The 15,152-nt window shown below is 44.0% G+C and overlaps 1 protein-coding gene across 2 annotated transcripts in view; it reads right to left on the bottom strand.

Annotated features, from left to right (window-relative positions):
- Nucleotides 1-6,604: 6,604 nt before the first annotated feature.
- The window catches only part of RASSF1 (Ras association domain family member 1), a 36,344-nt gene continuing 27,796 nt past the window's right edge, over nucleotides 6,605-15,152 (bottom strand). For both annotated transcript variants that reach the window (XM_044676696.1, XM_044676776.1), the window contains 4 exons: nucleotides 9,045-9,149; nucleotides 8,558-8,855; nucleotides 8,010-8,125; nucleotides 6,605-7,158 (listed from right to left, as the gene is read on the bottom strand). In XM_044676696.1, coding sequence (XP_044532631.1) covers nucleotides 7,012-7,158; nucleotides 8,010-8,125; nucleotides 8,558-8,855; nucleotides 9,045-9,149 — 666 coding nt within the window. In that variant the 3' untranslated portion in view covers nucleotides 6,605-7,011. The remainder of the gene's footprint in view (nucleotides 7,159-8,009; nucleotides 8,126-8,557; nucleotides 8,856-9,044; nucleotides 9,150-15,152) is intronic.

Raw genomic sequence — 15,152 nt, 5'->3', positions numbered from 1 at the left:
GTATATATACACATATATGACATATATATATAATAGATATATATTTGTGTCTTATTCTTCATCTTAGACTGTAAATCAGGAGGGCACGCTCTCTCCCAACCCCTTCAGGGCCAGGCACTGGGATTTGGAAGTCAGTGTTGCATTGCTGAATGGATGGAAGCAGCTACAGAAACTTGGAAAGTCTACCCTGGAGAAGAGTAGATTTAACAGAGAACAGATAAGAGGTAGTGTGATGCTAGACCTGAAACCCGGGGCCCCGACTTCGAATCCGCCTTCAGTCACTCACTAGGATGTGAGCCTGGGCACATTACTTAACTTCTGTCTGCTTCCATTTTCTCATCTCTCAAATGGGGATAATAATTGCATTGCCTCTCAAGGTTGTTAGAATCAGATGAGATTGTATTTGTAATACCTTTTACAAAGCCTAAAGTGCTACATAAATTCTTGTTGTTATTATTATTAGTAGAATTATTATTTAATAATTATCACCTCTGTGACCTTGAACATATCAGTTCAACTCTAAGGACTTAGATTTCAACACCTGGAAAATGAAGGCATCATTCCTTTAGCTCTAGTTATGAGCCTATGATTATAACATTCAAATGTCTCAAACAGTGGGCCTCAAATTTTTTTGATTAGATACCACTTATCCATAAAAACATTTTTGAGCATGCATCCCCAGTATGTGTATACTTATTTACAAGTTACATACATGTGCCAATATATATATATATATATTATATAACTCATGGTTCAGAACAGAAGTTTTAAGGGTAAGAAAGATTGAATAAACAATAGAATTATATATAACATGTACTAATTAAAATAAGTATTATTCATATTTTAGCATGCAATGTGATCAAATGTTTCCATGTTTTTTTAAATCTTGGTTTAACAGTTTGTAAGACAGTGATTCAAAAGTCTTTTTATGCCCACTTTGTTTCCATATTTGGTATTCATGGCTATAACTGAAAAAGATATGGAAGCAGTGATTTAGTAACTCATGATACTCATTTTTCAATCCTACTCACCAATTGTTGAAAGTAGGCTAGTCCCTAGCTCTGTGACTCTGGGCAAATCACTTAACCTCCATTGCCTAGCTCTTACTGTTCTTCTTCATTGGAACCAATGCACAGTATTGATTCCAAAATGGAAGGTAAGGGTTTAAAAAAAAAAAAGAAAGAAAGAAAGAAAAGAAATTAGGCTAGTAAATTTCCATCTCCCAATATTAAATAGTTCTTGCAAACTACTTAAGTTACATTTTTTATTTTTTAAGAAATAAGTTTAAGACCCACTGAGACTCTTCAGTTTTAAGATGTGGAAGATTTTAAAACATATTAGAAAATTCTTTCTCCAAGTTTAGGCACACAAAAGTGAGAATTTTTATAGGTGATCATTTTTTGGTTGCAAAAGTTTAGAATTAAAATGTCTGGCTAGTCAAGATAGCTATCTCTCTGGGCTATTTTTCAGGGGGGCAATTACCTCCATTTATAAGGGGTAGGCTGTGCATGGTGGCAGAGAACTTTAGCTCATGAGCCACCACTTTCCATTAACATCAATCAGTAGAGATAATTGGCTTAAAACAACAGCATTTACCAAAATTGCTTATAAGAACAGTAGCTACAAAACATTTTCCCCATAAGCCTGAGACAAGTTCTCCATTCATACCCAGAACATTCATGAGAAGAGTGGACAGAAACTTAAGGGTACAAAGGTACTGGAGGCAGCTATGTGGCTCAGTGGATATTGAGTCAGACCTGGCCATGGGAGGTTCTTGGTTCAAATCTGACCTCAGACACTTCCTAGCTGTGTGACCCTGGGCAGGTCACTTGACTCCCCATTTGCCTAGCCTTTACTGCTCTTCTGCCTTGGAACCAATACACAGTATTGATTCTAAGACAGAAGGTGAGGGTTTAAAAAAAAAAAAAATTAGTTTGGCAGTCTCCTTTTGAAGGCTTTTCCTGCTTCTCTTTAAAATTACTTTGTAACTATCTGTGTGACCCTGGGCATGTCTCCTCCTTAGAATCTAAGTGTCTTGAGAGCAGGGACTGTGTTGCAGTCTTTGTATCTTGTATCCCCGTTGCCCAATATAGTGACTGATACATATAAATAACAAATAAGCAAATAAATACTGTTTGGTAGATTACTTGATTTCCTGAGGGGGGAAGGTGCACTACATTTTATCTTTCCCATAAATGGCTCCAATCCAACCACACATCTTGGAGGCCGTGGATATAGCAAACTGGACACATGTTTGGAAGGCAGGACAGCCTGTGGCTGTGATCTTGATTCCTGATGGTGCGTGTATTGGATATGGATGGCTTTTTCTCAAGGTTCTTCCTTCTTGAACTTGGTGTGACATTTGGCACTGTTGAACACCCTCTATTCTTCTGGATACTCTTTCCTTTCTGGGATGTTCTGATACTATTCTCTCTTGGTTTTCTTGGTCCTCCTTTCCTTTTGCTATTTCTATTCCTTTTTCTCTAAATATCCTTTCTTTTCTTTTTTTTTTTTTTAAACCTTTACCTTCACTATTGTGTATTGGTTCCAAGGGAAAAGATCTGTAAGGGCTGGGCAATGGGGTTAAGTGACTTGTCCTGGGTCACACATCTGGGAAGTGTCTGAGGCTAGATTTGAACCTAAGACCTCCTATCTAAGTATTCTTTTACTTGACATCTTCATCAGCTCCCATAGATTCGTAATCATCTCTATGCAAATGACTTTAAAATCTAGATATCCAGCCTTAATGTCCCTGAGTTCTAATAGTGCATCTACTCCCATTTATTGGATATGTCAAACTGGGTATTCTGTAGACACGTCAAATTCAACATGTTCAAGAGAGAACTCATTATCTCTTCCCCAGACTCATTCCTTTCCCAAACTTTCCTATGTCTTTCAATGACAACAGCATTTTTTTCTATCTTCCTGGTTTACAACCATGGAATTATGCTTAGGCTCCTTTGACCTAACTCCATAATTTCTCTTGCATGTGCTTTTTCTCTACTATTGATACTGCCACCACCCCAGTTCAGGCTAGTGGCAGCTAACTGGTGCAGTAGATAGAGCACTGGACCTGGAATCAGGAAGATATGAGTTCAAATCCAGTCTTGGTAATTTACAAGCTCTGTTGGTAAGCCACCTAACCTCTTTGGGCCTCAGTTTCCAATTTTCAACATCCTCAGTTTTCACATGTACAAAATGAGGAAATTGGACTAGAAGTTTCCTCTGAGCTCAAATTCTATGAACCTTTCTAGACAGCCTGGAGCTGAAGATTTTCTCTAATAATAATAGAAACAGCTAGCATTTATATAGCCTCCTTTGTACAAGGCACTGTGCCAAGTACTTTCAAGTATCATCTCATTTTCCTTTCTTTCTGAAAATTCCTCATTTTTCTTCGAATTTACCTGCAGGGAAATTTACCCTCTAAGACCAAGGTTCTTCTAACTAATGGAATTCTTTATGGAGTGAGAACCAAAGGTTGAAGGGGCCATGAAGCCAATGACCAGAGGTGACATAGCATAAAGATAGAAAAAGGGCGACAATGTCCCAAAGGCCAGGCCGAGGTGGACATCCACTCCTCATGCTTCTACAAGCTTTGATGACTAAGTATCCCTCACATACTTGCCACAGAATCATTTTTAGGCCAGAAGCTTCTGGCATTCTATGCTGATCTCAACCAAAAACTACATGATTTTTTTTTTTTGGAAGTTATTTTCTATTCTCAGAAATACTCCTGTTTGCTGATCCAAGATATTTACAAACTATTCCTCCCCCATTTTCATTTAGTGCCGTCACTAGCGTGACTAGTGCTTACTCACTGGCTACTTGTAGATCTGGCATTGACCTTTGGAGATCTGGTCCAAACCCAAGCTTATTTCCCCTCAAAGGTATGCTCTTCCTCCTTACTAGACCATGGCATCACTATTTTGAGTCTAATATAAAAAGGAAACTTTGTCTTAGCTGTGTGACCCCGGGCAAGTCACTTAACCCTCATTGCCTAGTCCTTACACAGTAGTGATTCTAAGACAGAAGTAAGTTTAAAAAAAACAACAAAAAAAACCTTTGCTGTTATATTCTCTTCCCTCTGTCTCTCATGTTCCAATTCCTATCATATTCTCTCTCCAGATTTCTCAACTTCACTCCTCCAACTGAGCAAAGCCTTTCCTGATCCTCTTGGTTGTTAGGCTCTTTAATCATCTTAAGATTTTTTCTGTCTCTCTGAGTAGAACAAAGACTACTTATACCTAGTACCTCCCATGTAGTATTCCATCAATTTGAAATTTCCAGGTCTGGCTCTCTATCCACTGAGCCATCTAGTTGCCCCTAAAAATGCATTTTGTATTTTCCACTCTCCCTGCCCTAATCCTGGAGTTATTCTTTGTAATTAGAAAAAATTCAGCAAAATAATCTGAAGCTAGTTTGAAGTTATAGTCAGAATATTCCTCACCCCTGGGAAGCAGACTTTTTTCCTTCTTTGAGGACATTATGGTTCTGCTGCCCTTTCACTTGTTTGGTCCCTAGTCACTTCTAAAGTGAATGTTCCTCCAGGAGAACATTGTATACAGTAACTGAAACACTGTGGGAGGATCAAATTTAATTGACTTTGCTCCTAAAAGCAATGCAGTGATCCAGGACAATCCTGAGGGACTGACAAGAGCACTATCTACATCAAGAGAAAGAACTGTGGGAGTAGAAATGCAGAAGAAAAACATGACATCACTTGTTTATATGGATGTGATTGGAGGCTTTGGTTTGAAAAGATTACTCATTTATAAAAAGAGTAATATGGAAATAAGTCTCGAGTGACAATACATATATAACCCAGGGGAATTGCTTGTGAGCTGGGCTGGGGTGGGAGGGGAAGGAGAAACAACCAGAATCATGTAACCATGGGAAAAAAAAAATAAAGTGAATGTTCCTGATTCCACTCCCTTTACTTTGCATCTGTTCGCCCGTCTTCCCTAGCTCCTGGAATGGAGTCCAAGGCAACCTGTTCACCCTGACAATTTTCTCTTCCTGTCAGGCTCCCTTCTACCCTTTCCAACACTGCCATCACCTCTGGAAAGCTCATCTACAGGGGCTGCCCTATTGTTCCATTCAGTTGCATCCCTGCCTTCCCAGATCTTACCCATCACTCTGCCCCGAGTGGCTGATGTCCCTCATTTGAAGCTCTTCCTCCCGAGGGTAGATGCTGCCTGGATGTTAGATTTGATCCCTAGTGCTTGGCACACAGTGCTTTTTTATTTTCATTCCATTTTTACAGCGTAATAATATTGCAGCATATTCATGGAGCCATGTAATGTCATGCTACAATTATATTCATGTCATCCCTAAAGTGTCAGTTCCACAAAGATGTGTATCAGAAGAGCGTATCCAGGACACCCACTCAGCTGCTTCCTGCCTTTTAGCGGGGCACAGTGGGCTATAGTAGTGGGATTAGCATACATTTTCTGCCCTAACCAAGAGGTTTTGTTTTGCTTGGCTGTCATTTGTTAAAATCTTTCTTATTGTGGGTGGTGAGTCACTGGGGAGTTGCACGGTGATAGAAAGGGTAGGGGAAGAGCATCAGTGAAATATTCAAAGCACCCATCGAAACTCACCCAGCACCTAATGACATTAGGAACACGCACAGCAGCAGCACTAAATATTTGTGGCACCGAGTATGGCGGACAGTGAAATCAGAGGCAGAATGATCGGCCCAAGCTTTATTCCCGATTCCTCTTGGGCCCCAGGCCCTTATTGTAACACACCCAGCAGTCATCCACAGGTCCCACACACTCAAGGTCTCCGCCTGGGAGTCACTCAGCTGAGATTAAGAAACATGCCATACGTTACATGCAAATCCTGACACATAGTGGGAGGGAAATGCCCTCCCTCCAGTTAGCACCTTGGGCTAGTGGCCACCCCCTTAGAGCCTGGCAGCAGCAATGGGAGCCCTTTGGCTGGGGAGGCTCCCTTCTGACCTTCTCATTCACCAGAACTGCATCTCCAGCGAGCAGTCTTGTCCTCGTGACAGGGTGACAGGGATGACAGGGGTGCTTGCTGGGGTAGACCTTAGATCTCCAAAGGTTATCACTGAAATAAAACCCATTTTCCTTCTCTTCTACTTAAGGGCCCCTATATATATCGTGAGCTCTTGAGCTTTCATTTCAGTGGGGTTGGTCCTATACCCGTATAATCCCACGGATATTAAAACTTGGCCCTCAGAGAGCCGTCATGTTTAGCTATTCCATACAGAATGAAATTGTCTCAGGTGTGTTCAGCCGGGACTAACACAGCCTCTCTAAAACAAGCCAACAGGGTCTCCTTTGGCTGCCATCTTTGAGCCATGCAGAGTAGACCAAGACTCTCACCACCTGGGAGCTCTACTTGAGAGCTCCCTTGGAATTCTCAGGGCTAAGGATACTTTCTTGGGGGGGTTGAGGGAAGGGTCAGAAGGGACAGAGAATGACACAAACTGATAAGATTGTGTTTGGTTGTTTTTTTTTTTTAAACCCTTACTTTTTGTCCCATAACAACTTTTAAGACAGAAGGGCAAGGGCTAGGCAATGGGGGTTAAGTGACTTGCCCAGGGTCACATAGCTGGGAAGTATCTGAAGCCAGATTTAAACCCAGGTCCTCCTGACTCCAGGTCTGGTGCTCTATCCACTCACTCTATCCACCTAGCTGCCCCTTTGATTGTGCTCTTTAAACCCAACCCCAACCATCCTCCTAAAAGTATCACGATGAGTCAATATTTTAAAAGAGGACTTTTTAGCCTCTGTCATTCCAAAGTAGCAGCCATGATGCTACATGAAGGACATTCTATGGCCCCACACACCTAGCTAGCTTCCCTTTAGCTGGGAAGCCCCCACACACACTCACTCTTCAGGTCCAGACACATTCATGACATCCATTCTGTGCTGCCCCCCGCCACCCCCCATGTGCTGCCCTTCATCCACTCGGCCTGGTGGCCTCTGAAGCCTTTAAGCAATCTTGACTCTGGGGTCAAGAAGGAGAAGGCCAGAGGGGTCATCCTAGGGGGCGGGCTCCTAGTGCTTCCTGCATCTTCTGTCGGCAACGAGAATACTTTTGCAAAATTTGTCGAACGTGTTCTTCTTCTTCCCGTTGCAGGATACGAAGGAAATTATGTAATTCAGGCATGCTGAAGGCATCCCACTAAGGGTTAAAGACAGATATGAGGTACTTAATGCACTGAGAAGCCCTGTGACTTAAGTCTGATTAATACTTATCCCTAGGCCCTATTGTTTCCAACTCAGTCATTCAGAAGAATGTTTCACACCAGATGGTAAAACAAACCTTCCTTATCCTTTATTCTAGGAGTCGCCGAAGGCAGACTTTGGTGCTTTTAATTTTATTTTTCCGCTTCCCTTAATACCAAAATAGGTTCAAAGATACCTTTTATCATGAGGCCCTTGGGGTTATCTTGGAACCTTGTTTTTCTGATAATAGTTTAGTACTTCACAGTTGATAATTTTGCAATATTTCTGTTACTGTATACAGTGTTCTCTTGGTTCTGCTCACTTCATTTTGCATTAGTTCATAGAAATCTTTCCAGCTTTTTTTTTTTTTAAACTCATCCTGTTCATCATTTCTTATGGCACAATAATATTTCATCACAGCCATATATCACAACTTGTTTAGCCATTTCCCAATTGATGGACATCCCACCTCAGTTCCTAATTCTTCACCACCACAAAAAGAGCTGCTCAAAATATTTTCATGCAAGTAGTTCCTTTTCTCCTATCTCTGATCTATTTGGTATACAGACTTAGGAGTGGTATTGCTGGGTGAAAGGGTATGATTGGTTTATGGGCATCGTTCCATGATGTAGACAGATTTTGCTATATCTTACTCTCCCTCTCACCTCAACCTGCTCTGGCTACAACCAATGGGAATTTAATGAGCATGGACAGGCATGTGGAAATGGCCTGGGTCCTCCCAACACACAGCATGGAATGAGGCCTAATGCTTCCCCAATCCTCTGTTGGAGTGGAATCAATACTTACATTAACATCTCCGGTTTCATTTTCCTTTAGGACAAAACTCAAGGCTTTTTCACTGGGTCCAGCGAGCAGGCGTAATCGCAAAGGTTGTTCATCATCCGAGAGCTTCCGAAGGTACACTGCAAGGCACAATCCCCAAATTACCCCATTTTTAGAGCTACAAAGGCTTTAAAGACCATCAAGAATCCAATATAATCAACTCAGTCTAATCCCCTCTGCCAGTTTTTTAACTCGGAAGAGCCCACAGTAAATGAGTCACTTTTCTGGAAAAGGGACCTCAGTATCCTGGCTGTCAACAAAGTGGAAAAAGATAAAAAGTAATATGGGCAGCTAGGTGGCATAGTGGATAGAGCACCAGGCCTGGAGTCAGGAGGATTTTGGTTCAAATCTGGCCTCGGACACTTTCTACTTGTATGACCCTGGGCAAATCATTTAATCCCAATAGCCTAGCCCTTGCCCTTCTGTCTGAGAGTTGTTACTAAGACAAAAAGAAAGGGTTAAAAAAAAAAGTAATTAGGGGAGGAGAAAAGGTTGCTGGGTAGGAATTCTACCTTGGTCATGGCGCTCTGCCCGCTCAAATAGGGCAAATTTTCGGGGATTATCTACCACTAGGAATTTTCGGAGGAGTGCTTCGATGACCTCTCGGGCCCGTGTTCGGGACAACACATGCAGGTGCTTGACTGTGTCTTTGGGGAGATAAAAGGAGGTACGGCGCTTCACTGCTTGGTTCTTCCCAATGGGTCGCTTGGCATCCTGCAAGGAGGGTGGCTTCTTGGTAGCAGGCACAGATACCGGGCGCACAAGCTTCAGCTGTACCTTGATGAAACCCGTATAGGAACCATCCTTGTTCTGGGGGAAAGAAAGAGAAGTGTTCAGGACTTGGTGGTGGGATGCTAGGACATGTCCAGGGTGTACAGAGCAGAGGACAGGATTTACTCAGAAACAAAATGAGATCTTGTGACCCCAGAGCTAGGGAAGAGACCCCTCTCTGCTCCCATCCTGCTCTCATCTAAATTCCCTCCCCACTGTGAGGCTTACCAGGCTCATGAAGAGGTTACTGTTGATCTGGCTGTTATATTCCTTAATCTTCCGCTCAATCTCAGTTTGAGACAGGATCGGTTTCTCCCACTCCAGTGGTTCATCCTAAGGCAGAACACCTCATTATAGGCATGATGTTAAAAAACAAGACCTGGGTTCAAATACTGTCTCTCTCTGATGCTATTTGTAAGACCTTGGGTTTCAGAGAATTAAACAATAGGGTTGAACTAGAGGCTTTTAACATCTCTCCCAGCTCCAAATCTAACGTTAGGACCAACAAAGGTAACATGGCAAATCTTACAAAACATGTGTATTTCTGGTCTTGTGGGCAGTCCTTCTCAGCTTCTCTCCTAGGTCTGTCAGTTCCTCTGTTCTGGGGACAGCACCCTAGTGTCCAGTACAGTGCTATGCACTGAATGAGTGCTTAGCTAGTATTTGTTCATTATAAACAGCCACCAAGTAGGCTTTAGGGCCCTCGAATAAATAAGTGTATCACTGAAAGACATCCGTGTACATCTGTGCAACTAAGATTACAAGCAAATCAGGTGGTGGCAGCAACCACTGGAGTGACAGCGTGGACCAAATTCAAACCAACAACTGAAGGGTCTCCAGAGCATAAGGCGGAGGAGTAGAGGGTCAAGGGTTTGGAATAAAACCATTTCCTTAGCTTTCTAAGCTCATTAACTCTCCACGCCCTCAGAGCTCACCACTCGGTTTTCCAGACTCTGTGGTGAGCGTCTAGGCAAGATTCTGGGAGTAATGGGTCAGGGTGTGTCCCAAGAGATCACAGTTAACACCAGAGCCCACTCTGCATCTCTTCCTGGGAAAGGAACCCTGCAATAGGGTGGGGGCCCTGACTCATTGTGAGGTTTGGAGGTGATAGCTAGTTACTACCCTGTTATTAACCTCTGAAGCCAGTGAGGTTTAGCCCAACTCACAGGGTTGGTGCAAAAAGAAAGCTTCACCAACTGCTGCACGGAAGAGAAGGGCAACTCCCACACTGAAAAGCATGAAGCCCTGAAATGGAGGGCTCAGGTCCAAACACTGATGATGTCATCAGTGGCGTGAGGAAAGCCCCGCCCAACTCTGGAAAAAAGGGTTTTACTCTAATATGTCTGGGATCAGCCTAGTAAACCCAGGCCAAATATCACAAAGCACAAACATCAAAGAGGTAGACACAACTTCTATCCATATTTAAAATAGAAACTTGCCCTCCCCTAGCTGCAAGAATAAGGCAGACCCCTTGGGTTTGAGGCATACAAAAGAAAAGTTTTCAGGCTAGCCTGGCATAAGCAGGTACATACTTTTCCTCTCCCTAGCTCTAATATCCATATAGCTGCAGATTGATTTGGACACCAGATATCTCAGTCTGTTCCCTCCCCCATGCCCTACAGCCAATGCTGGAATTTTCTGGGCCAGGTTCCCCTAGCTTTGTAGTACCAGAGCTCCCACTTCACTAAGAGGGAACAAGAGGGAAGGGTGGAGCCTGGAGGGCAGGAAGGGTGGGACCTGAGCTGGAGCATGTGCACTGAGCTGGTCTTACATTGAATTGCATCAGTTTTATTTCCTGTTGACATCAGACCCCGGCTAGAAGGGTGAGGGGGGTCATGGATGAAAGCTGAGATCACCACTGACCAATGCTATGCCCTGGAGGAATTTAGAAAACTGTTTCCCTTCCTGGCTCGGGGCCCACCCTAAATGTTAAACCAAATGGCCCACTCAAGTAGCTACAGAGCTACCTGTCCTGCAGATCCTCGATGGAGTGGGGATGGGAGGTGGGAAGACTTTGAACTTGGTGAGGAAGCAGCATGTACACACATTCTTAATCCCAAGGGTCAGCACAGTTTGGGGACTATGAGAATTAGAATGCTTATCAGGGCCTTAGGACTCTGCTGAGAAATTGAGCTCCCTCAAGCTGGTCTCTTCTGTGTGTGTGTGTGTGTGTGTGTGTGTGTGTGTGTGTGAGAGAGAGAGAGAGAGAGAGAGATCAACTTCTGTGTTTATTTCCATGTAGCTAATGGAAACACAGAATGAAAGGTGAAGGGTAAAGGAACAGAGGGACTGGTCATGGGATAGACAATGTTCCCCAAAGAGGCTGCAGTGCCAAAGATCCAAGGGTGTCACATACCCCAGGCATTGGGAAATTGTTCCTCTGAGGTTGAGAATACAATTCAGCTTAACTACTATTTATTATGTGCAAGGCATTGTGCTAAGGTCTGAAGAAACATGGGCTTGGAGTCTTCAAAGTAAATCAGCCTGGGCAGGGCAGTTCTCATGCCCAAGGGAGACACATGATCCAAGATCTCCATTGGAAATTAGTGGAACCAAAGGAAGTGGGAACAGGAAGCAGGATGGGCAGGATACAATAGAAGAATGCCAAACTCCCTTGGAGTACAGGACCACAGGGCAACAGACAGCAGCATCCTGTTTATAGAACAAAGGAAACTTTCTCCAGTGTTCCCTTAGACAGAAAGATCAGCCAGGCCACACTAGGATAGTACTAATTTATCTTTCTTCAGACAATCATTAAAAACCTCCCAGCAATCCCCTTCCAGCCATCTCCACCCTCCTTAGCTAACTTCTGGGAATAGGAAACATTGCTTTTGCTTTAGAGAGAATTCTGAACTTGCCTGGAAAGGTGAAGATTTTCTTTTTCCTTTTTAAAATAAAAAAAAATTATTTTTAACCCTTATCTTCTGATTTAGAATCGATACCAAGTATGGGTTCTAAGGCAAAAGAGTGGTAAGGCAATGGAGTTAAGTGACTTGCCCAGGGTCACACAGGTGAGATATATCTGAGGAAGGATTTGAACCCAGGACCTCCTGTCTCCAGGTGAAAAGTGAAGATTTTCAAGAACCTCTTTCCCAAACCCCTAACTAAACAAAATTATCCTTAGGAGAGGAAGGTCTTAGGAGAAACCCCTGCTCATACTTCACTAGAACCAATTCTAGAACTCTATGCTTTGGTCTGGAATATTTCATAGCTACAGCAAGCATCCTCTATAAATACTTCATTGTCTTCCAGGTTTGACTTTGTGACCCCACTTGCCACTTCACAATGAAAAAGGGTCATGGTGTAGTCACTTTTTATTTTTATTTTTGTTTCTTAGTCACTTTAAAAATTTCTTCTTTTGGGGGGCAGCTGGGTAGCTCAGTGGATTGAGAGTCAGGCCTAGAGATGGGAGGTCCTAGGTTCAAATCTGGCCTTAGCCACTTCCTAGCTGTGTGACCCTGGGCAAATCACTTGACCCCCATTGCCTACCCTTACCACTCTTCTGCCTTGGAGCCAATACACAGTATTGACTCCAAGACGGAAGGTAAGTGCTTAAAAAACAAATAAATTTCTTCTTCTTTTTTAAAAAACCCTTACTTTCCATATTAGAACCAATACTGTGAATGAGTTTCAAGGCATGAGAATGGTAAGGGCTAGGCAATGGGGATAAGTGACTTGCCCTGGGTCACATAGGAAGTATCTGAGGCCACATTTGAACCCAGGACCTCCCATCTCTAGTCCTGGCTTTCAATCCACTGAGCCATCCAGCTGCCCCCAGTCACTTTTTTTTAATGGACTAACGTACTTCCAGGGAACATGTATAGTCCAGGGTCACTTTAAGCTTAGCTATCTGAAAAGGAAGCTGGGCAACACTACCTCAATAAGACACTTTAGGATCTTTGGATGAACACAAAGTGGGGGACTTACCAGGTGCATTTCAGGTACTACCAGTGCTATCTCATTTTGAACCTCAAAATTACCTTGTGAGATAGGTGCTATTATCATCCCCATTTTACAGTTTAGGAAGTGGAGGCAAACTAAGGTTAAGTGACATGCCTAGGGTCATACTTCTGATAAGTATCTGAGGCCAGATTTGAACTTCCCAACTCCAGGCCCAATGCTCTATCTCCTGGGATTCCACTAAATAATCTCTTTCTACTGCTCCAACACTTGAATTTCACCTCTGAACTCCTCACTTCTGACTCATAAATTCCTTCCAAGATTATCTTAAGACAGTGAAGTTCAGGATGCAGATCCATCCAGATGTGATTAGGGAAAGAGAATCTGCCAGGAGATGCCTAGATTAGTTTTGGGAAAGGGACTCAATTTACAAAAGTCCACAATTCACTAGGTAGGCAGTAGCATCTTTTCTTCCTTCTATGGGATCCACTGTGGGGAGGCACATTTTCCCTGCTACCCTTGCCTGGTTTTCCTGACCGCCAAGTGGGGTTATGAATCGTTGTGTTCGCAGATGCTGAGGAAAGGGCTCTTCACAAGATGTTAGAAAGAAACACTATGCGGGAGCAGAACCTCGACTTGGTCCGGAAATAAATCCTATCTATGACAACCATTTATAAGGGCCAGGTCCTAGCTTCTTTAATGACTAGTAAGCAGAGAGCACACAGGGATTATCTCTAACCAATTAGAACCAATTTATGTTTTACTACTTCCTTGTATGTGAAGTGAGACTTCCGTTGATTGGTCTTCAAACAATTCCCCTCAAGCTTGGAGGAGTGGGTGGGGAGTTCTAGAGTTCTTGTGTTCTAGAGGTGGTAAACACTCAGGCCCTTCCCAAGCTTGTAGGGCTGCTTTCCTATTAGTTCTTGCCTAGACCTGCCATGCACTGTCAGGATCTCTGGCTAGGACCCTCCCCGTCAGCATGTCCTCCATTCGGATTCAATTTCTTCCTCTTTCTCCACCCATTTCCCTTATGGATCCTTGCCCCCAACCCTAGCCTTCTCTTTTTCTTGAAAAAGACAAAAATTTCAATTCAAACCTTCAACTGTCGGCCTTAAACACAGGGGAACATGAATACCCCTTGTCTATCCCTGGGGGTGGGTCTTCCTGATTCCAGATCCGTCCCTCTAATGGAGGCCTCCCTTCCCATCAGGGGCTCAGAGACTTCGAGCTGTACCCATGTCACTGAGTTCAACCCTCCAATTTTACAGATGAGGAAATTAAGGTCCAGAGAGTAAGGAGTAAAGTTAAGGTTTGAACCCAAGTCCCCTGATGCCAAACCGCACGTTCCATTCCTAATTCATGATGCTGCCTTTCACACCTACTCTCAGGTATCCAAGCCGGGAGGGCTGAGAGAAACTGCCCAAGGGCAGCTGCTCCCAAACATTACCCAAGCTACCTCCCAGAACAAAACTCTGGGCTCAGCTTTTCACCTTGAGAACAATGCACGACCTTGTTATCCTCCAGCAGGCCCGAGCCGCCACCTCCTCTCCCCAGCAGGTCCTCCCACTTCCCCAGGCAGCTGGTGCCACATTTCCAGCAGCTAACCGGAGTCACTCATCAAATCCCCCACCAGATGATTATCTTTCGATCGATGCTTAACACAGCTAAGGACCGGACTATAAACCCCAATGGAAGCTGGGTGTTGGTACCAGATACTAGCAGGGTGAACGGGTTCTTTAAACAAAACAAACAAGCAGGTGAGGAGACTCCAGACAAATATGGAAATTGTGGGCCAGAACTTCTCAGCAGTTGGAATAAGTTAGTCCCAGATCCGGGGGAAGCTACCCGGGGGAAATATCCGCAGAAATTAGGCAGCAGTTGTTTATCCCTGAAGGCAGAGACGTTAGAAAGGACCGGCAACGTTTAAAAAGTGCATCCTCAGTGTTCTCCTCCCCCTGGAAGCTCTGAGCCAACCACAAAGAACCTACCTGTCCGGAAGAGAAATTTCTAGCAGGGAAAACAATTTATAGAAAGTAACACCGAGACAAAAGCACTGTAAACGCAGCTTTCGGCCAGACCTTTCCTCCCCAATCCCGCCTTGCCTGCCTACGGTCTTTTAAGTTTTCCACAGCCCAGGGGCCGGGCAGAGTAGGGGAAACGTGGGCAGCCCGAGCGGGAAAAGCTGAGTGAATGAGAAAGGAGTCCACCACTGGCCTTTTGCGGGGGGAGTAGGGGAACTCAACGAAGCCAGATCGGCTGCAGCGCCCAGCAGGATAGGGAAATAGGAGGGCGTGGGGGGATTTCCTAGGCGTCAGTAATAATGAGGCAGCTGCTGCCGGCCTGCGTGGCACTTCTCTATCCATTGGGCCGCCCACCCCACTCCATCCCACCCCCGAAGGGCCCCCAGAGAGCCGGTCGGTTTCTCTCCCGGGCCAG

This window comes from Gracilinanus agilis, chromosome 1 (genome assembly GCF_016433145.1).
Source record: "Gracilinanus agilis isolate LMUSP501 chromosome 1, AgileGrace, whole genome shotgun sequence".
NCBI classification, from domain to species: Eukaryota; Metazoa; Chordata; class Mammalia; order Didelphimorphia; family Didelphidae; genus Gracilinanus; species Gracilinanus agilis.
This window is presented reverse-complemented; position numbering and strand designations above follow the sequence as displayed.